The sequence below is a fragment of the Ilyonectria robusta genome, assembly GCF_021365365.1.
Source record: "Ilyonectria robusta strain PMI_751 chromosome Unknown BGZ61scaffold_9, whole genome shotgun sequence".
In the NCBI taxonomy this organism is placed as follows: Eukaryota; Fungi; Ascomycota; class Sordariomycetes; order Hypocreales; family Nectriaceae; genus Ilyonectria; species Ilyonectria robusta.
In genome coordinates this window covers 1,547,984-1,570,730 of record NW_025764443.1, presented here as the reverse complement: position 1 = coordinate 1,570,730, position 22,747 = coordinate 1,547,984, and the positions used below count along the sequence as shown (strand labels likewise).

The following is a 22,747-nucleotide window of genomic DNA, read 5'->3' as shown; positions in this document are numbered from 1 at the left end:
TCACTGCAATCTGGAGGCGTCTGGCAGCAGACTGCGGAGTGAGTTCATCACATGCTTTCGAAAGCTGTGACTGCGGAGTCGCCAGGCCTGAAATGGAACAGATGGGCCTTCTCATCGATAGTCTAGAGCAGTAGTACGGTGCTCCCGTGGCTTTGACGCCGCCACCATACTCGCTTCCCATCTGAACCTTGCTCCCGTATCTGTAATTCCGTGGTCTCGTTCGGGGGGGGGGGCGGCATACCTCCGTTCATGGCGGCGTGTGAGAAATCATAGGATCCACCATTAGCATCACATCCAACCAGTCGTCCTGCGTCGGCATGCTCTCCTGCATGCTGCCGCCGGCGAAGGATGGTGATGAGGCGTCACCTAGACCTAGTCGATACCCTGAGAATATACGTGCTCGGCCTATATAGACGGGTCAATACGCCCTCATCGGGCACGAAGCATGTGTACCTATGTAACTATTTGCAGGGAATAGGCTTCGCTGTTGGCCCTCGTCTCCCCACAGCAGAACAGCCCCAAGTTTGGGAAGCCCATGAAGCCACTCTGAGTACACGCTCTGCCTCTCTTTATTTCCCACCGTCACGCTTGTTGATCTCATCTGGCCTCCTCTCCCTTCCTTTCCCCTCCTCTCCTCTCCCCTCCATCTGGGCCCACCGCCTTTGTCTTTATTATGCTCCCGTCCTCACTAGGCCCTGAGAATAGTACCTTGAGCGCTACACTCTTCAACAGTATTTGGCTGCAATAGACACACCAGTTTCGGTTCGCCTCCGCATCAAATATCCACGGAATTCCCCGTCTACCCTACACGCGCGCACACACGCACACCGCAGACTCTGATCTGCATCACGATGCATTTTTGCCCAACCACGATCTCAGCGTAGCTCATTCTCAGCCCTAAGGCGCTTGCTGATTAAGCCTCTCATCTCACAGAAGGCCCCGATGCCCATTTGAACCTGTTGACCTCCCCTTCTACGTCACCATGTTTCCCTTTGACCACGCCGCTCTTCCCCAGCTCACCACCCGCAAGGCCTTTATTGGAGTCGACTTTCAGAACGACTTCATCTCAAAGGATGGTGCTCTGCCGGTGCTGGAGCCAGATGGCTTCGTCGACCGTGCGGCCAAGCTGGCAACCGCCTTTAGGGCTGTCGGCGACGTCGTCTGGGTTCAGTCACAGTTTGACACGCCCCAGCCTGCGGACACGGAAATGATTATCGCCACCGACAACAGTCCTCCCCAGGTCCGGCCGTCATCCCGGGGCCGGCGTAAGGTGCCGCAGATTGAGATTGTTGAGGAACCTGGTCCACCGGACCCGGAGGCCTTTCTTAGCCACGAGGAGCCCGCGTGCGTCAAGCCCGGGTCTCCGGGTTGCGACATGGCCCCGGCCATCGACGAAGCGTCCCAGAAGACGGATTTGAGACTCAACAAGACGCACTACTCGGCCTTTCAATCGACACAGCTGCTGCGTGTCCTCCGTGCCAAGATGGTCATGGAAGTCTTCATCTGCGGCTCCCTCACCAACGTGGGCGTCTATGCAACCGCGCTGGATGCTGCAGGCCACGGCATGGCCATCACCGTTGTCCACGACTGCTCTGGGTTCCGCAGCGAAGTAAGGCAGGCCAAGGCCATCAATTCGCTGATTGAGCTCACGGGGTGTGAGATTGCGTCTTACGAGGAGGTCATGGAAACTATGCAGCCCGGATCCAAGGCTGCAAAGGAGTCAGACAAGTCGGACGGAAGGCCGTCATCGAAGCGCCTAGAACCTCCGCGAGGCGCAAGCGCAGACCAAGACGCCCGTCGCAAGAAGAGTCTGACGCCTGAAATTGTCAAGAATATGACAGGCCTGCGACTGGCTTCGGATTCGCCCAGCCCCGCTAACAAGGCGACTCAGCCCCAGTCAAAGGCGTCGACGACATGCACAGTTGCGTCTACCACCAAGCCACCAGAGGAGGTTGAGAGTCATGAGCCCGCCCTTGAGGCAGAATCGAAGACCGAAGAAGACACTGGCACCGACACGTCAAAAGCCACAGACGCAGCACAGACCTTGAATACCGGCGATGCTGCTGTTGTCGTTAAGGATGCCGCAGTTATTAAAGATGCCGTCGCCGTCGCCGTCCATGTTTCCGAGCACAATGAAGAGCACTCGTCTCACCAATCTCCCTGTAAAGACAAGGCGCCAACTCCAGAATCTACATCAAGTCCAAATCCTGGCCCTACACCAGCATCTACACCAAACCCAACTCTAGAGTCTCCCTCCATAGAGAAAGCGGACATGGACGCAACTAAAGTTGAACCACAACCCGACGACGGCCATTTCCTGCAAAAGGGTCTTTGTGAGGGCGACACCCATATCATCAAGGATGTCCTGCCAGATACTCTGGCCGACAGCTTCTTTTCCAAGTTGAAAGACGAAGTCCAATGGCGCCACATGATGCATCAGGGCGGCGAAGTTCCACGACTGGTCGCCGTCCAGGGCCAGGTTGCAGACGACGGCAGCATGCCAGTCTACCGCCATCCAAGCGACGCGTCTCCTCCACTGATGCCATTCTCTCCGACCGTCCTTGCCATCAAAACCGCTACGGAGAAGCACCTTGGTCACCCACTGAATCATGTCCTGATACAGTTTTACCGCGATGGCACCGACTACATTTCTGAACATAGCGACAAAACCCTGGATATCGTCAAGGGCTCATACATTGCCAATGTCAGTCTCGGCGCCGAGCGCACCATGGTATTTAGGACCAAGAGGCTCGATAAGGACCCCTCAAGGACCGACCCTCCAGCACCCGAGTCGAAGCGCCAGAGCCAGCGTGCTCAACTGCCACATAACTCTCTGTGTCGACTGGGACTGAAGAGCAACATGAAGTGGCTGCACGCCATACGCCAAGACAAGCGTTCCTCGAAGGAAAAGTCGGCCGCTGAGCTGGCGTACGACACCGGCCGCATCTCTCTAACCTTCCGCCAGATAGGAACCTTCCTAGATCGCGATGGGTCCCTCATCTGGGGCCAGGGTGCCACTGGCAAGACCCGTGAGGAGGGCCATGCCGTTATCAATGGCCAGACCCCCGAGGCGGTCGAGATGCTCAAGGCATTTGGCACGGAGAATCATGCAACCGAGTTTGACTGGGACGCCCATTACGGCAAGGGTTTCGACGTGCTGCATATGAGCAACGCACCTCGTCTCTTCTTTTCTAATGATACTCTCGTCAACAACCGCATCGCCCTCATGATGGCCGAGTTTGGCATCAACTATGCAAAAGGAACTGTCAACTCACCTGGCCCCTCAATCAAATTCGTCGACAAGGACTCGTCAGTTGTCCAAGGTGACCTCGCAATCATGTTGTACCTCGATGCACGCTATGGCGCCAGCAAACCCGGAACCGCCCCACGGAGTGCCACCGAACTGGCAACCCAGTTCACCCGCTTCCAACAAGGCCTTGGCTTGCTGGACAAGTGGCACTCGTTTTCCCGCCCACTTTCAGACGATGAAAGCTCAGATAAACAGAGTATAGATATGGTTGATCTAAAACCCCTGATGCAAGAACTTTCCATATGGGACAATTTCGCCGACGAAGTTGAAGAGGGTTTCCTCGCTGGTCTGGAGCTGTCGCTGGTAGACTATGTTGTTTGGCCAGTCCTGCACGCCCTGTGTGAGAAGTCGGGGATCGAGGTCTTAGACAGCCTTCGCAGCCTGAAGAAATACTACGAAAAGCTGGTGGAGAGGCCAAGTACATGCAAGATCTTGGGAAAGGAGCCGAAGACCCAGTCCACTGAGCAGACAGCGAGTAGCGGTTGATGGTGGATCTGTTGCATTTACGATGTCTGTTGGGTTATTTGCCTTGGGCGCATTAGCGATACCACTGCCGACTAGATGATCATATACCATGATTGAGTCTGATCGGCTTTTTGGCAATGAATGGGATTGGCGCTTAAATACAATAAGCAAATATACATGTAAACGACCCGGGGCTATTTTTCATGGGGAATTGTGCGGTAAACTGCGACCTTCCTTCATTTACAACCAAGCCAAGATCATATATATCAAAGGCAAACCATTGGAGGGGATCCTGATGGGGCCTTCATATCCCGCAGCTCCCCATACCCTAGGCTCAATTAATCACATAATTCGATGGCCTGCTCGCAGGCTTATCGTTCTCATTGTTCCGTCGAAATGAATCGAGCTCACAATACGCCTCAACGTGAAGTATCCCACGGCAAAGGGTATGTGCCAACCCAGTCCTCGACCTCGCTCCTCAGCTGTACAATCTCTGGCTCCGACTCGCCGTTACCGAGATGCTCCATAAATAGCTTGAGCCTGCCGGGGTTCTTCTCGCCCTTCTCCTCCGCCGCTTTCCGAGCAGCCTTGTCGATACGGGTGGTAATGGTCACGGCCCGGTCTACGACATCCGCGACGCGGACAAAGTCGTCCTCGTTAAAGCCTCTGGTGGTCATAGCTGGAGTTCCCATGCGAAGACCACCAGGGACAAGGGCCGAGCGGTCTCCAGGGACGGTGTTCTTGTTCGCAGCGACCCCGACCAGCTCTAGCACACGCTCAACTCGGCTTCCATCAATGCCTTGTGGTTTGAGGTCGGCCAAGACTAGATGGTTGTCAGTGCCACCGCTGACGAGCTGATATCCGAGGCCGCCCTTGCCCTTGGGCTCGCTCAGCCTTTTAGCAAATGCCTTTGCATTGGCTAGAACCTTGGATTGATAGGCGTGGAAATCAGGGCTTTGGGTTTGTTTCAACGCAACAGCGAGGGCAGTGATAGTGTGGTTGTGAGGACCGCCCTGGTGGCCGGGGAAGACGGAGCTATTGATTGGCCCCTCGAGGTTGTAGAGTTCATCCTCTTTCGTCTTGGGGTTTTGTTTCCGGACGCCTTTTCGGTAGAAGATCATGGCCCCCCGGGGACCTCGTAAGCTCTTGTGGCTTGTGGTTGTGACGATGTCGGCAAAGGCAAAGGGGCCAGGAAGGACCTTGGCGGCCACCATGCCTGATATATGGGCAATGTCTGCAAGGAGGTAGGCATTGACCTTGTCGCAAATTTCTCGCATGCGTTGATAGTCGATAAGGCGACTGTAGGCACTGGCGCCGGCGACGATGATCTTTGGCCTGTAGATGGTGGCCATCTCCTCGAGCTTATTGTAGTCGATGTAACCGGTAGACTCGTCTAGGCGGTAGGGCACCGTCTCGAAGTATTTGGAGATTGCTGATATCTTCTTGGTTGGGGTCTGATATCCGTGCGAAAGATGACCGCCGTGGGGTAGGTCGAGGCCCATTAGCCGGTCGTGGGTGTTCAACAAGGCAGAGTAGACGTAGAGGTTCGCGGGGGCACCGGAGAGAGCTGGTGTATTACGTTAGCCACTTACGTTGAGTGAATGGGGGGTGTATAGACAAGCAGCGACGTGCAAGCGTGGGAAGGCTACTGACCTTGGACATTGACGCCCCAGGCCTTGGAGTCAAGGCTGAAGGCCTCGAGGGCGCGATGTTGGCAGAGAAGCTCGGCTTGATCGATGAACTCATTTCCGCCGTAGTAACGGGCACCTGGATAACCCTCCGAGTACTTGTCTGGTTGAGGGAAAGGTTAGCCGTTGCTGTGTGGGTTGATGTCTGGTTACGGGCTCACTCTGCATTACACTGCCAAGCGCATCTAGAACAGCCTGGGAGGTAAAGTTTTCGGAGGGAATCAGGTTGATGAAATGTTTCTGGCGATTTTTCTCCTATACCAGAGGTCAGACACAGATCCCGGCTACTGAGTGGGTGAGCTCGAGGGGGGCTCCAAGACGGACCTTTTCGATGATGTCGAAGACGGCGGGGTCAGCCTTGTCGAGGTGGGCTGAGAGCAACTACAGAGAAAATGACGACGTCAGGACTGGGATTCACAGGGACAAGACAGCACTGGAATCAATTGGACAACAACGGACCTGTTGCTGACCATCGAGGCTCAAAGAGGACGAGGCCCGCGCGCACGTGGTGGTGACGGCAACGGGCCTCGCAAGGCCGCGCAGCACACGCGAGGTGCCTCGCACGCCAGCGAGAGACATGGCGTGGTGTGGAGAGGATGGGCCGGACTGACGGAGGGGAGCAGCGGGGAATACGGCGGTTAGGGGAACGAAGGAGACGAAGAAAGGGTATCACAACGAGGAAAACGACGGAAGCGAAGCAATGGAGAGGCGACAGTTGTGCGTGCAGCAGGACCAGCTCACTCAGGACGTCATTGACGGACGAGATGGGTGGGCGGACTAAGTTAGCGGAGGAGGAGGAGATGGTTGGCGGAGATCAAGGTGGATGAGTTCTAGGTCCAATTGTCAATTAGTGGGCGCGGTAGCACTGGCGGGGAGGGGAAGGCTGAGAGATAGCCTGGACTCCTCGCTTCAGTGGAGCCCTTTTGGGGTTGGACTAAGTACAATCCCGTGCACCAATTCAGCACCTCCGGAGCCCTGGAGCTCTTGGATCTCCCAGGGATGCCAGTCAGTCCATGCGCCACAGCCCTCATCTGACCATCCCTGTTCGCCCTCCCACTATCCGTACATTTATTCATACGATCCGACGACCGCTCAAACGACAGCAGCTCTATATTCAGGATAATTCACCCAAGTACACACTGTAATTAACATCTTGGTTGCTTTGCTGGTTCCGACTGCGTGCTGGCAGGGCATCCACATCACAAAGAAGGACGACAACTTTTTAAACTTTTTTTTCTCCATGTCATGACGCTATCTGGTGATTCATGCACCTCGTCCCAGGCAAGTCATATTTACACCCAGCATCGGAAGTTGTAGATATCGAAATCGATGAGGGGAAAGATTGACACAAGCCTTGGAGCGAGGACCTTGGACGATATGCTACCTTTGTCCATCCAAGCAGCCTGGTAGTTGTAATGCAAGGTTGCCCCGAGTAGTGTACAATGTGCAAGCAGGCAACGAGTGGACGCTCTTCTGTCCCTCACAAATACACACATACACACACAATGGCTTGCATTTGGGAAAATAACCCTGTATCCGAGCATCATCGATTCCATTTTTGAATGCTACATGCCAGAACCCCCGCCGGTACGACTGTAGAAACCAGAAGGGCGTAAAAAAAGACCCAACCCGTAGACTCCGAATGCAGCCTCCTCTCAAGACCGAAATGTCATCGTCGTCAACGTGGTCTACTCCTCCTGAAGGAGAGCATTTCGCTTCGCCGTCACTCTCTCCTGCTTGCGCTCGCGGGCAGCCTTGTTCTTGGCACGCTTGGCGTCCATCTCCTCCTGGAGGGCACGCTCGCGCTGCTTCTCGGCCTTGGCTCGGTGGATCTGTTCGTTTCCATGTCAGCAGGCGCCCTAGTCTGTCAAGGCCATCTGGCTTGTGAGTGATATCACGTACGTGCTCAACGAGGGCACGCTTGTGCTTGAAGGTGTTACCCTTGCTGCTGTGGTACAGCTCGTGGTAGAGGTGCTTGTCGATCTTGCCGCTGGCACGGTACTTGACGAGGAGACGGCGGAGGACTCGGAGGCGGCGCATCCAGAGAACCTGGCTGGGCATACGAGCATCGGCAGTACCCTTGCGCTTACCCTGGCCACGGTGTCGTCCCTCCCTTCGGGCAAGGTTGAGCTCGCGGGCACGAGATCGGGAGTGCTGGGTCACGGGCTTTCGGATGATGAGACCATCGGCGATGAGCTTTCGGATCGTCTGGCGCGAGTTGGCGTTGGAGATCTCGCTGGCCTCGTTGGGGTCGAGCCAGATCTTGCGCTCACCACAGCCAATGACGGCTGAGGCGAGACGCTTCTGAGTTCGCAGATTGACCCTGTATAGCGAGAAAAAAGATGACCGTTAGCCACCAGCTCTCTCTTATCAACGACGTGCTCCCCGGCTCCGAATCGATGGCAGGACCATCAATCTCATTGCGTCCAGCACGGGGATGTTGTATCGCTTGCTCGTGGGTCGTCTCGGGTGACTTACATCTTGATTATCGTTTGTGGTGATGGCCGGTCCTCGATGGATGATGGATGAAGTCTGAGAGGGGTTTGCGAGGCTAGAATTTCTCGGTCACGCACATTCGTCTCGGGGTTTGTGGGTTTCACGTGCACTAGGACCTATGGGCTGCCCTAAGCGAGGGCGATGGAGTCACCGCCGTGACTTCACGTGACCCTATTGAGCCACACAACCTCTTTCCCTCCATCGAACCCCACCATTCGGATTGGGTCACTGAGGTACGTACCCTCCCCGTTTTTGTCTTTGCCCTGGGTTACTTAACAACCATGGATCATTGCCCTAAGGTATCTTCGGCCCTTGACTTGCACCTCGAAGCGAGCGGGACCCTTCCGACTAATTTTCCTTCTGCATCACCGAGCTACGCATTGATACACTGTCCATTGCGTAGAGAGCTGGTAGCTGGGAGTGTTCGATGTGTGGCGCTTTGGGCCAGGCTAACAACACCACACATTTACACAACGGCTGGTGGTCCGCCCGAAGCAAGCAACTCATAATAAATGTCATTTCCTTTTGGTATGTTTACCTAGTAAAACCACAATGTTGGAACATGTCTACACAAGTGCCATCATTCTTGATCGTCCAAGCGTTCAAGCAAACACATCGGTTCCAACATCCACTTTTCCCACGCTCCAGATCTCTCGTTCGTCCTCCGCTTCATCGTTGGAAAGGCCTAATCCACCTTGGCCTCCCTCTGCATCACGCCTTTCGCGTGCCTGGTTACCTAGTCTCACCGCCACTCGCTTGAAGTAGTCTCCCATGCTCCTCTTCGTGTTGGCCGGAAGGTCTGCCCCAGGGCCGGCCATAAACTTGTCGAATATGCGGCTCTCCTCGTCCGCTACGCTGAACAGCTCGACAAACGCCGCCTCGGCTGCTAACTTGACGGGGATCACTGGGTCTCTCACACTGGCAAAGATGGGCTGCGCCAGTAGCGGCAGATGAGGCCGAACCATGTCCATGTCGTTTCGGCTCAGCGTGCGCACGACGACCAAAGCGAGTCGACGCGAGTCTGTGGGGTTGCCGGGTTGGATAACCGTCGCCAATGCCTCAAAGATACCCTTGGTGGATTCGAAGCTCTTGGCCGGAGGAGACAATAGGAACTTGCCAGTGGCCAGAATGCAATTGTCAGCCACAAATACCTACCCATCAAAGTTAGCTCACCTATAAATATTTCCAGAAATATCACATCTAACTTACACTCTTGCTTGTGACGCCCTGGCAAAGGAGTTCGGGCAGCTCATCAGCTAAGGGGCCCTGTAGCAATGTATCCCGGGACTCAACCATCACAGCATTGAGAGCGAGTACCGACGAGTTGCTGAACTGGGATGTAACTACCCGGTTCTTCAACAAGCCACTTGCGGCGTCCTCGGGGACGTTGCTGATCAATGCGCCTAGGAGCTTTGCGTTCGTTACCGTCATGGCCTCGTCTCTCTCATCGGTGTCCATGTCAATTAAAGACAGAACAGAAGCCCGTGACGCCTCTCCCATGTTGGCGCCTGCCTTGCTGATAACCTCGTACAGTGCCTTGAGCATGGCCGTCCTGACACCGGGATCCACCGTCTTGGATCCAGTGACCAGCTCGGCAACCAGAGGGTCGATACGAGGGGTATACTTGATCAAGGTGCCCAAAGCCTTTGCCGCCCTTGTCCTTAGGACCTCGCTTGATGTATCAGCCAAGGACTTGGCAAAGGTACGCTGAAGCTGAGGCAGGAATGGCTTGAGGGCAGTCGGCATCTTTTCGAGTAGGTTGTTGAGGGTGAGAAGGATAGCAGACTTGACCTCCGTAGCGCGCTCTGAAACCACTCGGATCAGGGGACCTGTGATTTGCGTGACGAACGGCTTCAGAGAGGCCTCGCTGGTACGGTCGATGATATCCGAGATACCTAGGGCTGCCTGAACTCTTTGGTCTGCCGTGCCGTTCATCAAACCCTGCAAAAAGATTGGTAGGATGGCATTGATGCCCTTCGGGAGTTCGAATCCGCGCAGGTTGGCACCAGCAACGCCGACACGCTGGAGTGTCTGTCTGGTAGAGATGACGAGGGACTCCATTACCTCCTTCTTCAGCTTCTTGGTAAACTCGCTGAGCGCTGCCCAAGATGCCCTCACCACGTCCATGTCGGGGTCGTCAAAGGAATTGAGTAACGATCTGATAATGTCTTGGTTATACCTTGAATAATCCACGCTCGACGCTGAGAAGAAGTTGCCCAGATGGCGTGCGGTAGCTGCTCTGCGACGGTGATCTTCGTGTTTCAAAAGCTGCAGAAGGACGTTCATGACAGTGTTCAGGCCATCATACTCGTCGATAGACTGAATAACCGTGTCGAAGGAAATCTCCAACTCTTCGCGTAGATCATCATCCTTGCAGTTGATCTCATTGTCCATGAGCGAGTTGACAATGTTAGGCAAGCGCCTGTTCATGGCAGGACCGGCCACCTTGGACAAGGAGGCCAAAGCCTTGGCGTCGAAAGCAGAGATGGGAGGAGTCGTGAGGGTTGGGATGAGGTTGGGTAGAATAATGTTCGATCGGGTTGTCTCTGTGAGCAGAGTGAGAAGAGCGGACAGGGCATTGTCTGCTTCGTCTTCGGACCGAAGCAGGTTAAGCAGGAAGGGAAGCACTTGGTCAACCGCTCGCTTGCCAAGAATTTGTTGCAGAGAGTCAAAGGCTTCGGCAGCAGCTTCCCGGACATCCTCATCTGAGTCTGTGAGGGCGGTGCGCACAACCGAAATGAGCGTCTTCTCATGGTCCTCCAATGCTTCAGGGGAGGCAGAAGCGATGAGCTCCCGAAGAGCGAGGCAGATGCCCTGCTTGGCATCCGTGTCGGTCGACGTCTGCAAGCCTTCTTCAAGGGTAGGGAGGAGGCTTGAAAGTACACCATCACCAGCCTTTCGGATAAGCTCTCCTAGAGCATTGCTAGCAATGACCTTGTGCTCCATGTTGGAACTTCCCAAGCGCCGGATAAGAAGTTGTGTGAGGGTTGGCACAAGCTCCTTGAGGGTTCTAGGACTGTGAACCAGAACCTTCCAAACCGCAATGGCAGCTGACCGCACGGCTCCAGCCGTGTCACAACGACACACATAAAGAGCAGAGAGAATCTTGTTGCGTTTTTCTTCTCCAAGAACCTCTTTGAGGGAAGCGCCGGCTTCCTTGATGTTCTCATCATCGTCGTCGGGATCGGCATTTGCTTTGATTCCGGTGAGGTTGAATAGAAGGTCGCCCACAAGCTCGACCGAACTTAGGCGAATACGGTAGCTATCATCCGCAAGACCACGCTCGAGTTCTGGGAGGAGGAGATCGACGGCTCGAACAGCGAAGTTCTTGACCAACAAGCGTCCCGCACGAAGAGCGGTCTCTCGGATAGACTCGATGTCATCAGCAAGACCAGCAAGAATAGGTGGGACAATCCGGCCAAGATAATTGGCAAAGCCATTTCCGAAGCATACGGGAAGGAAGATGAAGAGGGACATGAAACCTTCGCGGACGGCGGGCTTCGAGGACTCCACATTTTGAAGAATCGTTGGAAGTGTCTCTTCGAGTCTGGTCGTGCCCAATCCCGCAAGCACCTCGCTGAGCGCCTGGGCAGATCCCAATCGGTCGCCTGCTCCGGTATCCGACTTGAGAGTTTGCATAAGACCAGGGATCAGGTCAGGTAGAGTATCTTCGCCTAGCTTCTCGACCAAGGAACCCAGAGCCCTGGACGCTGTTGCTCGCGTAGTTGGTACAGGGTCAACCACGGCAATCTTCAGGCCAGTCACAAGAATAGGTAGATGCATAATGATATCCCTCTTCTCAGTCAAATGAGCCAGACTGCCGATAACCTGGGCTGCCTTACGCTTTGTGTTGGATCGATCACTCAAGCCGCGCTGCAAGATACGAGTGACCAACGCCAGGGATGGTGCATCGAGATAATGCACGAACTGAACCTTGATGAGGGCATCCAAAGCCTCATCTGTATACTTGGTAGGGTCGCTGAGAGCTTTGAGAATGATGCCCACCAGGTTCTTGATTTCAGGGTTGTTGATGACTTCACCAAATCTCTTCAAGCTTCGGTTTGCGGCTCCCCTGACCTCCTTGTGACTGTCGTTCAGAACGCCAGTCAGGGGTGGAATAATATCAGGCAGACTGTTCGCCAGCTGTTGCGGATCGAGATACGCCATGGCACCGAGAAGGTCACATGCACCCTTCTTGCTGCGCCATTGCTGGTCCTCGAGTCCTCCCAGGAGCGTCGGCATGATTTGCTTCACACCGTAAGAACTCAACTTTCCGAAGCATGCCTTTGCAGCAGCAAGACAAGCGTCTCGAACGTCGGCGTTGGCGTCGCCGAAGCCCGTCAACAGCTGAGGAACGACCTGGATGACATAGGGTTCAAAGAGCCGCCCAAGCATGGTTGAGAGGAGCTCATACGCAATCAGCGCAGCCTCGCGTTGGTGGTGTTCCTTCTTATTCTCCATTGCGCCCCTCAGAGTTGAGATGATGCGATACTCCCGGAGTGCCGAGATACCCCTGCCGATCACGAGGCCGGCCAATCCGTATGCCGAACCCCGTTGGATGGCATATTTCTTTGATGAGAGCAACTCCTCCATGACTTGTCCAAAGTATTTTGATGACTTATCACGGCAGGCCCGAATAAGGGGAGGGAGGCATTCGGCAATGGCGTACTGCACAGTCTCCGATGGAGTGCTCAAGGTGGCCACGAGCCGATCAACAACGATGGGGATTTTGGGGTCGCCAGGGTTGAGATGACGAGCCAGAGCACCGTACATAATGATTACGGCCTCATTGACACGATCAGCCGCCTCACTACCCTTGTCTGGTTGCTCCAAAGTCCGCTCGAACTTCTTCATCAGCCGATCGAGGATGGTTTTACCGCGGATCTCAATGGTCCGGATAGACGCATCGAGCATTTCACCTCGAACTGCGCCGTTTTTGTCTCCCAATGGGCCGGAATCGATCAAGAAGTCGAAGAATGCATCTAGCTGAGTCGTCTTGATGATGGGGGCAAGTTCCTTGAACGCTGTGGCAATTCCCTGCCTGGCTTCCCAAGGATCAGAGAGGTCCATCTTCTTGGGCATGCCGAATTCGTCAAGCAGTTGAACTCGTGGCTTTGCAAGCTCTACGTAGGTTGAGTTTAACTGTGCGAGGACGCTGTCCAAAGTCTCGTTATGCATTTTGGCGGCCTCAGCGAGGGACCTTGCTGCAGCACGCCGAAGCTGACCATCCTTACTCTGAAGGAAAGGAAGCATTCTCAAAGGTACCTCGGTACTGACTTCGAACCTGCTCTCTTCCCAGATCTCTTGACCAAGCTCAACGTTTTCTTCCTCGTCATCGTGAGAGGCCACCCAGATTTCATCAGAGTAGCCGAGATCAGCCATGTCGACTTCGGCGCTGATTGATTGCAGAACGGATGACCTGACTCGGGTTTCTGGCACTAAAGCACCCTTTGCCAAGACAACCATCTCCTCCTGGTTCATATTGGGTGCTATGCAGCGGCACATATCGGCAAAGCAGTCCTTGATGAGCTTGTAATGCTGAGCGTAGCTTTGCATAGAGCTGATGAGAACTGACAGAACCTCAGCCCGAGGCACAGCTTCATCTGCGCAGACGTCGGTGTGGAAGGAGAGAATTTCTATAGCCAAGACGAGCTGAGCGTCTCCATCATCGGCCGTGTCTCCAATTCCACCCTTGCGGAGAACATCAAGCATTAGCGGCAGAAGGTAAATTAGAGAGACCGAGTCGAATGGTCGCTGTTCGCCAGCAAATCTCAGGCGATACAACACTCTGGTGACGAGATCCTCAAGTGGCTCTTCGTTGTAATTATCTGGGAGTGATGTTCCTCGGAGTCGGAGGGTGGCAACTCCGATGAAGGGTCTCATGGAGCCTAACCGAGACGAAACCTTCTCAGAGCAAACAATGTAGGCCAAGGGTGCCGCTTCGCCTGTGATCAGGTTGGCACCTGCGTCCATGACACTCAACAGAAGCGAAACAGCTGTGCCTAGCCATTGCGCAGCATCTGTAGGTGGGCCAGTCGCTAGGCTTTTAATAATGCCGATGCCTCGGAGGAGCCGAGCCTCGAGCTCTCGGATATTTTTTCTGATATGGCTTTCCTTCTTTAGCTGAGCGTGCACCTTGGCAGTCTCATCAGCAGTGAGTTTTCGCTGCTGGCCCTTCTTCTTCTCCAGCTGACTTCTGAGTTCTTCTTCCCATTTCAAGATGTCATAATCCTTCTTGTTTTTGTCTACTGTTTGTTGCGCCTTCTTTGCCAGCACATCAACGAAACAAGTGCCCTCTGGGGTTCTGAAGATGGCGGCTTCTACAGGGCCAATGTCTTGGAGCTGTTCAACGTCGAGGTCACGACCAATTAATTCCATTAGCGGAGGAATGGTAGTATCGGGAGCGACAAAAGCCAAATCGGCAGCGGCATTGTATGCCGCGTTCTTCACCGCGTCAGCCTGTTAGGAATTCGTTAGTCATTTTTATCTTATTGAACTCAACCATGAACCATACCTTCTGGTCAAGAGAAGTTTTATTTCTAATCTCCTCGAGAAGATCGCCTTGGTGCTTGCGCACCAAGTCACCTGGGTCAAGCTCCATCCGGAGGCAGAGATCAATCCAGTTTGCCCTTGGGATCAACTCTGGACGGGCCAGCACTAAGAGCGAACATGCCTGGAGTTCTTGATCTTCCTTGGTGATGCTGTAGCCGGCCTTTTCTACCTCTTTAGAAGGAAGGCAAATGGACCTGACAACTTGAATGAGGTTGAGAGCATCTGCTTTTCGATCTTTGTCATGGGCCTTAGCTTGATCCAGGTAATCCCAAAGTCCACTGATAATAAATTCCGATGTTAAGCTTGGGTTCTGTGCGTAGAGTTGGGATAAATCCTTTGATGTTTCTTGTTGGACCTTGGCAGGAACACCATGAGAAGTAATCAGATGGATAAATCCCTCTGACCAGGCCAAGGCCGTCGGAGTCTCCGGTTGGCGCCCCAGATCTCCAAAGATTGAAGTTAGAGCTCGGGCGAACCATCTCAGGTCCTCCTCTCCCGTCACTTTGGAGTAAATGCGATGGTTCAGGAGGAATGAGGGCTTCGGGTCCACAGAGAGGCAGTGCTTGGGAACAGCTGCTTTGGACAAGGCAGTATCCGCGGATGAGCCTGGGAATCGGTCATGGATGACTGGGGATACAGCAGCCAGAATATAAGCACCGACGATCAGGCCGTTCTGAACTGCTGTAGCGGCATTTGCAACGACTTCTGTAAAAGTAGTGATGATCTTAGGTACGACAGCCTCAGCAAAGGCAGACATCACCGGGGATACTGATCCGGCATCTTTGAAAGTCTGGAGGATATACCCCACACGCAGCAACCAAGCCTTGCGAGAAGGAGGCTTCTTGTCCGCGAGCCCCTTGGCGAATGCTTCCAAAACAGGCTTAGCGATCTCACAATTGTTCTCGAGAAGGAACGCAACGGCCATGGCTAGAGCAGAGGTCTCAGCTACTAGAGCAGCTTCATTGCCCTCCTTGCTAGCGACGACGGCTAGCGCATTGGCAACCGTGTCAGCGCTCGACTTGGACAGTGGAGTAGCTTCGAGCATCTGGGCATGCAGGACTCGGTGATCAGCAGTAGAAAGCTTGCCAGCCTTTAATGGAGTTGCGATCTCGTTAATGATGTGATCCACCGAGTCTACATCGTGGCATCGAGTCACAATGGAGCTGAAAGCTGCGATAGCCCCAGTGCGAATGGTGGCATTTGTCGATTTGACATTCGACAAAAGGGGCTTGAGAAGCTTTTGGTCAAGCACTTGGGAAAGGTCGAAGGTGTCGGGTAAAGACTTGACTAGAGGGGTGAGGACACCACTAAGGATGACCTCAGGAGCTCGCAATAGACCCTTCTCGAGGGCAGGGACCAGGTCTTTGGAAACCTCGTCCAGGGTAGCAAAGGAGGAAAAGAAATCTTCGAGGCCCAGGACCAAGTGCTCTGGGATTGCGGAGCGAGAGCTAACGAGCTCTCTGGCGAAGAATTCATAGAACTTGGGCTTGGATGCCTCGACAATGGGTTTGAGAGGAGCTTTTCTGGCGGAGACGCCAGCAATGACGCCTAAGAGGACGGCGTTCTTGGCCGTAGACTGGGTACCCTTGGCTGTGAGGATATTGATAGCTTCAGACACGCGCTTTTCGCCAGATTCGGCATTGGAGAACAACTTCCGCATTCCCCTCCTCGTGACAACTAGGGCAGAGTGGGCGACTGACTTCCTCGAGACGGGTTGGAGGCACTTCTCTAGGGCGTCAGCATCAGCAAGCAGAATATCTTTGGCAAAGGTACCCCAGAGCGCGCTGTCTGCGAGGTGCTGCATGAGAAGCGCGCACCACTCAACGAGGACGAATGCGCTCGTGGGAGCAATGCCATGCTTCTGTGTTTCCTTTCGTAGGGCGGCGACGAGGGGAGCGAGGATCTTTGGGTCGACTCCAGTGGATATCAAGGTAACCAAACACTTCTGGGCAGCAAGGCGGGACTCTCGATCTATATAGAAGGCGTGGGTGCCAAAGAGGAGCTGGATGATGCGGAGCAGCTCGGCATTGTCAAGGGCTTGGGAGAAGCGTTAGTGGGATGTGGGAAGCTGGAAGCTGGATGGGGGGAAGCTCTGGGTTGGCGCACATTTCTGGGCTATTTTCTCGTCGATTGTGCGGAGTTGAGCTATTCGCACGACGGTCGAGGATGAGGCCAGGGCCTTTCGGGTGGCGACCAGGTCGAGGTTGGCGGAGGCGCCGTTGGCATTGGCCTCGACTTCAGACATTTTGGGGATCGGACGCGGGAGCTTGTGGTGAAGGAATCATCTGGGGCTACCAGAGCTCGCAAACGCCTGGCGGTGGGCGCAGATTGTCGGTTGGGGCGTGGTTGGCCGAGGGGAATATCGGCGCGCGGCGGGGTGGTTGGTGGTGGTTGACGATGGTGGTTTTTGGGCACCAAAAGTCGTGGATATTTCTGTCGAGATGGAGTGAAATGTCAAGATGGACTGACCCCACGTCCCAGATGCACGAAACTGCCCCGTCACGGCGGGGCTTCGGTTGGTGCGCTCCCCACGGCCACGGCGGATTTTGATCCCGTGTCACCGCTCGCGGCAGTGGTAGCTTCAGGGCTGGGGGCCGACAGTACATATTATTCAATGGTTTGGTGGATTAGTAGGTAGATATGAATATGATCAAATGTCATAAAATGCTGAGACGTAATAAAACCAATGAACCACCAATTATTCAAAACAAACAAAACAACACTTGATATCAAGACCGACCTGCATGCCTACCTTATTCATCCTTCGATAATCCGTACCAACTAAATGGTTTGGCGGTTCGCACACCTCAATGCCATTCTTTCAAAGCCTCCCTCCCTCCCTCTCGCTCTCCCCTAATTACATGGAAGCATGGATTCCCTCGTATAACTCGATCCACCTCCCATCCGGCCAAACTTATCAAGGCTTGCCGGGCTGTTCGGTCTGACTCAGTTCTAGCAAACACCTGCTCCCCCCATTCATGACCTGAGCGGATCAACGCGCCCTACCCGCTGTTTGCGTCACAGCATCCACTCTCTCTCACATCCTCCGCTGCCAATTGTTGGCCCACAGCGTATCTCGCCGCCCACCGCACGAGACAAGGTACCTAAATTGCTCGCTAACCGTTGCCTCCAACAACAAACATCATCACTGCCCTTTCCGCTCCCGCCCCGCCACCTACGCCCGCAACCTACACCCGCCACCTACACCCGCCGCCCATGGCTGGCGCAAAGAAAAAGAAGAAGCCCGCCGCAAACCCGGCCCGAGGCTTTGCAACCACATCCATCGCCTCGAAGCCCAGGCCCGAGGTTGTTGAACCTGAATCGAATCCCTCGTCAACCGTTGCCAAGGGTCAAGGTGCCCCTCCATCGTCGCAGAACGCCCCACTCTCGACTGCCGCGCCTGGCGATGCCAACGCCAAATCCGCTTCCAAGCACAAGGAATTGACCCCGGAGGAGTTTGAGAAGCAGCTTGAAGAGTCTGAACTGCAGCTCCTAGTCGAGAAACATGCACAGAAGGTCAAACGAGATGCTCAACGCCAGCGATCGAGACTCGAAACTGACCGTCGCCTGCTTCGCGGCCAGGCTGACTCGGTCAACAGCTACAAATGGCTGCCGCAAGAGCTCATGGACCATGTCCTCAACCTGATTCAGGCCGAAACCCGGTTTGCCGCTTCAAGTTTGGCTTCCTCAGACAGTTCTGGCGCCGGCAAGATGGCCCCCGAGGAGGAGATGATTACGAGGCTATGGACCTTGCAGCAAACACTTTCCGCCGCCGATTTTCCCCAAGAGCGCGTTGAAGCTGTTATCCGGTACATTTTGGATATTTCTCCCAACATATCGTCTATCGGCAGGGACTCTATTTGGGGTCTTGAGGAGGCGTTGGACTGGCTGGCTCGGGAATGCCCCCTCGAGGAGCTTCCCGCCTACGAGAGCAAGCCTAAGCCAATGTCCAAAAGCACGACCGGTTCGCTTCACCCCTTTCATCATAAACATATGCTGTGCTAACTATGTGCGCCAGAAACTCCCCAAGAATCGCCGGTTCCGACCCGTTCAAACACTCCTCGTCACTTTGAATCTCGCAATGGTCGCAAGAACAAGGCAGGGGGGCCCAAGACGCCATCTCCAACCAAGAAACTTGTGGTTACGTGCGACAGCGATATCGAACCGGACGAACTTGAGCCACAATATTTGGCAACAAAGGCGAAGCTCCTGGAACTCGAACGCGGAGGTTCAGAGCCCGGGAAATTAAAAGCAGCCAATGCCGATGATGAGCTCGCCGTTGCTAAACTTGAGGCTAAAATCAAGAAGATTGAGAGCGACGTCCTCTTTGACAAGTTCGTGGCCGAGCAAAAATGGAGACCTGAAAGGATCGCCCTGGAGAAGCAGTTTGCTACAGCGAAGAAGGAGGCTCAGAGTAACATTGAAGACTCATCGCCCCCGCCTGAAGAGCCTATTCCGGAGAAGACGACAGGCGACGGTATCAATGATGAAGCGGAACGGATCGCAGCCGAGATACTGGCCGACGCCGACGATGACGAAGATGATATCGGCGGGCTTTTCGCATCTTTGCCGCAAAACGAAGTTGACGCCACCACAGGAGAGACTAGAACCGTAATCAATTCGGTTGATGGCACCAAAATTGTAGTTCGGGATTTTGGAAAGTGGACAGGGTTTAGTCCCAGGAGGGCTTTGGAGGAGGCCTGTCGCTCAAGGTAAGACTTTGGCTTCCTTTTTATTGACGCGAAACTCGAGTCGCTCACCAAGATATTTAGAGATGCATCTGCAAAGGTATCCTTTATCATTGTATCAGAAGCTACCTTTGCCAATCGCCACTCCGTCGATATCTTTTGGTCAAAGCCCCAAGAACAGCCACCCCCCGTCACGCTTCCCGATGTTGAAATCATCACCGACCCCTACCACTTCACCTTCACCATGAATGGGATAGCCACGCCTGATACGAAGCAATCGGAGGCCTACATCGCGACTGCAGCTCTGTACTACACATTCAGTGGCAATCCTAAGGAAGAAAAGGTTGGCATCAGGCTACCCGCAGTCTGGCGGGACCTCTGGTCTGAACTTGCAGAAGCAAGAAAGAACCAGATTGATGCTCAAGACCGAACTGTGGTTAAGGATTTGAGGGCTTTAGTTCGTGAAAGACACGACCAAGAGCTCGAGGATGGCGTTATCCTCCAGGGAGCATTCAGGGGCCGCGGTGCGGCCAAAAACCTACACGACGCTGGCGAGGACGGTAGTCAAGACCGTGCTCGACAAAGTGCATCAAATTCCGAGTACTACCAAAAGGTCTGGGCAGACAAGTCCAGCTCGCGCAAATTTCAAATCATGCTAGTATGTGCACGATAACCACGGGTGCTGGCGAGTAAACTGACACGCTGCTAGCAATCACGGATGCAACTGCCCATGTGGAACTTCAGACAGCAAGTTCTGAGCGCTGTTGACGAGAACCAAGTCGTCATTGTTTGCGGTGAGACTGGATGGTATGATTCTGGCTACCTCCCCTCCTTGGAATAAAGACTCACAATACCACAGTGGAAAGAGTACTCAAGTACCATCCTTTCTGTTGGAGCACCAGCTTTCCCAAGGCAAGGCTTGCAAGGTGTATTGCACCGAGCCTCGGCGTATCTCTGCCATTTCCCTAGCTCGCCGAGTAAGCGAAGAGCTTGGAGAGAACAGGAATGACCTAGGAACCAACAGATCACTCGTGGGCTATTCTATTCGACTAGAAGCCAACACTTCCCGAGAGACCAAGCTTGTGTTCGCAACAACTGGTATTGTAATGCGGATGCTTGAGGGGTCCAATGACCTCCAGGAGGTGACGCACTTAGTTCTCGACGAGGTCCACGAGCGATCCATCGATAGCGACTTCCTTTTGATTGTGCTGAAGAACTTGATGAAGCGGCGCCGAGACCTCAAAGTCGTCCTTATGTCTGCTACGGTCGACGCTGAGCGCTTTTCGGCCTATCTTGGAGGTGCCCCTGTTCTCAACGTTCCTGGGCGAACTTTTCCGGTACAGGTTCGATATCTCGAAGATGCAATTGAGCTTACCGGATACGCAGCCGGTAACTCGCAGAATGATAAGATGATTGACCTCGATGACGACCTGGCCGAAAGTGAAACAGAAGGCCCCAAGAGCGATATCTCGAAGAGTCTTGCGGGATACTCGGCAAAGACCCGCGCGTCACTCGCTCAATTCGACGAGTACCGCATTGATTTTGATTTGATTGTGCAGCTGATTGCCCGTATTGCTACGAGTGATGATCTACAACCATACAGCAAAGCAATCTTGATATTTTTGCCAGGAATTGCTGAAATCCGCACACTAAATGACGCTCTCCTCGGAGATCCTCGATTCTCCAAAGAGTGGTTGGTATATCCTCTTCACTCAACCATTGCAACAGAGGACCAGGAGTCAGCCTTCTTGATTCCCCCTCCTGGAATGCGAAAGATCGTCCTTGCCACCAACATCGCTGAGACAGGTATTACTATTCCTGATGTTACCTGCGTCATTGATACCGGCAAACATCGAGAGATGCGATTCGACGAGCGACGCCAACTCTCACGTCTTATTGATACCTTCATCTCCCGGGCGAATGCGAAGCAGCGGCGAGGGCGAGCTGGTCGAGTCCAAGAGGGTCTCTGCTTCCACATGTTCACCAAGTACCGACATGACACTCTGATGAGTGATCAACAGACCCCTGAAATGCTTCGCCTCTCGCTGCAGGATTTGGCCATCCGAGTTAAGATTTGCAAGATTGGGGGGATTGAAGAGACTCTTGGCAGTGCCTTAGACCCACCGTCCGCAAAGAACATGCGCCGTGCTATTGACGCACTGGTAGACGTTCGCGCCTTGACAGCTGCTGAGGAGCTGACACCCCTCGGACACCAGCTAGCTAGGCTGCCCTTGGATGTTTTCTTGGGAAAGCTGATTCTGCTTGGTGTGGTGTTTAAGTGCTTGGACATGGCAATTACTGTTGCTGCGATCTTGTCCTCCAAGTCGCCATTTTCCGCGCCATTTGGGCAGCGAGCACAAGCCGACAACGCTCGCATGTTGTTCCGCCGAGGAGACTCGGATTTACTGACCATCTACAACGCCTACCTTGCTTGGAAGCGAGTATGCCAATCTACGGGTGGCGCTGGAAAGGAATTCCAGTTTTGCCGCAAGAACTTCCTGAGCCAGCAGACGCTGGCCAACATTGAAGACCTCAAAGGTCAACTTCTTACATCCTTGGCCGATTCTGGCTTCCTTTCCTTGACTGAAGAGGAGCGACGGACCCTGTCGCGACTCCGGTTTTCGTCTGGCCGCGGGCGTAGGCAACAGCAGTTCTTTGAGATGCCCAGCAGAGTCAATTTGAACAGCGACAATGACATTATTTCAGCTTCGGTTATAGCCTGGAGTTTCTATCCGAAGATTCTTGTGCGGGATACTCCAGGGAGCAAAGGGCTGCGGAATATTGGCACCAACCAGTCAATCAGTCTTCACCCATCCTCAGTCAACCGAAACACTCGCGATATGAAGTGGTTGTCTTACTACCATATCATGCAGTCGAAAACGTAAGTTCTTACCGCCGGCAGGACTACTAGGTTTTGTGTTAATGATTAAATACAGGGTCTACCACGCTCACGAGGCCACCGCAACGGACCCCTTTGCCATTGCCCTGCTCTGTGGCGACGTCCGCTGTGATGTAAGTTCTTTCACTCCATTTCGTTGCAATCTCAGAGATCCGTTTCTAATCCATCGCTTTCATAGATGTTCTCCGGCGTGATCGCTCTGGATGGAAACCGAGGTCGCTTTTCCGTGCCAGACTGGAAGACTATGCTGGTCATCAAAGTGCTTCGGACACGACTCCGGGAACTATTGACGCGGTCCTTCAAGCAGCCAGGAAAACTGCCAACGGCACAGCAAGAGAAGTGGCTCGATGTGTGGCAGAAGCTATTCACGCAAGACTTTGGAGAGGATAGGCAGACAACCGGGATGGTGAGCAAGGCATGAGGGACATGGTGTGATCAACTGGCTGCGTTATTTGCTGGACGACACCAATATCACCGGAGCATCTCGGAGCATACATGGATAGATAGACGGGGTGGCTCGTACCACGGAGGATACATTGTACACTTTTGCACATGGTAGGCTGAGGTTTAATCATAGCACGGCAGGGTCTTCCATACAACTTATCGCATAGAATAGGAACTGGCAGGGGGCCAGTATATGTAAGCCGGA

The 22,747-nt window shown here is 53.9% G+C and overlaps 5 protein-coding genes across 5 annotated transcripts; 2 read left to right on the top strand and 3 right to left on the bottom strand.

The window, feature by feature from the left end:
• Positions 1 to 982: 982 nt before the first annotated feature.
• On the top strand, positions 983 to 3,796 carry BGZ61DRAFT_351101 (uncharacterized protein; the record flags this gene model as incomplete). The annotated part of the gene is made up of 2 exons (XM_046240306.1): positions 983 to 1,921; positions 1,952 to 3,796. 2 exons carry the CDS (start codon positions 983 to 985, stop codon positions 3,794 to 3,796), a joined length of 2,784 nt encoding a protein of 927 aa, XP_046105030.1.
• Positions 3,797 to 4,194: 398 nt separating this feature from the next.
• BGZ61DRAFT_351407 (serine hydroxymethyltransferase-domain-containing protein) lies at positions 4,195 to 6,042 on the bottom strand (the record flags this gene model as incomplete). The annotated part of the gene is made up of 5 exons (XM_046240327.1): positions 4,195 to 5,342; positions 5,429 to 5,566; positions 5,625 to 5,718; positions 5,788 to 5,844; positions 5,923 to 6,042. 5 exons carry the CDS (start codon positions 6,040 to 6,042, stop codon positions 4,195 to 4,197), a joined length of 1,557 nt encoding a protein of 518 aa, XP_046105029.1.
• Positions 6,043 to 6,682: 640 nt separating this feature from the next.
• BGZ61DRAFT_451747 (60S ribosomal protein L19) lies at positions 6,683 to 8,048 on the bottom strand. The gene is made up of 3 exons (XM_046245860.1): positions 7,942 to 8,048; positions 7,366 to 7,786; positions 6,683 to 7,295 (listed from the first exon to the last, which is right to left on the bottom strand). Coding segments are annotated over exons 1-3 (567 nt in total). The 5' UTR covers positions 7,944 to 8,048; the 3' UTR covers positions 6,683 to 7,151.
• A 157-nt stretch (positions 8,049 to 8,205) lies between these two features.
• On the bottom strand, positions 8,206 to 16,949 carry BGZ61DRAFT_451745 (armadillo-type protein). The gene is made up of 4 exons (XM_046245859.1): positions 16,618 to 16,949; positions 14,474 to 16,548; positions 9,169 to 14,418; positions 8,206 to 9,110 (listed from the first exon to the last, which is right to left on the bottom strand). Exons 1-4 carry the CDS (start codon positions 16,754 to 16,756, stop codon positions 8,562 to 8,564), a joined length of 8,013 nt encoding a protein of 2,670 aa, XP_046105027.1. The 5' UTR covers positions 16,757 to 16,949; the 3' UTR covers positions 8,206 to 8,561.
• A 778-nt stretch (positions 16,950 to 17,727) lies between these two features.
• On the top strand, positions 17,728 to 22,519 carry BGZ61DRAFT_532421 (P-loop containing nucleoside triphosphate hydrolase protein; the record flags this gene model as incomplete). The annotated part of the gene is made up of 7 exons (XM_046253866.1): positions 17,728 to 18,475; positions 18,530 to 19,223; positions 19,284 to 19,857; positions 19,909 to 20,006; positions 20,059 to 22,080; positions 22,136 to 22,211; positions 22,277 to 22,519. The coding sequence occupies 7 exons, from the start codon at positions 17,728 to 17,730 to the stop codon at positions 22,517 to 22,519; spliced, it is 4,455 nt and encodes a 1,484-aa protein (XP_046105026.1).
• Between the last annotated feature and the right edge of the window lie 228 nt (positions 22,520 to 22,747).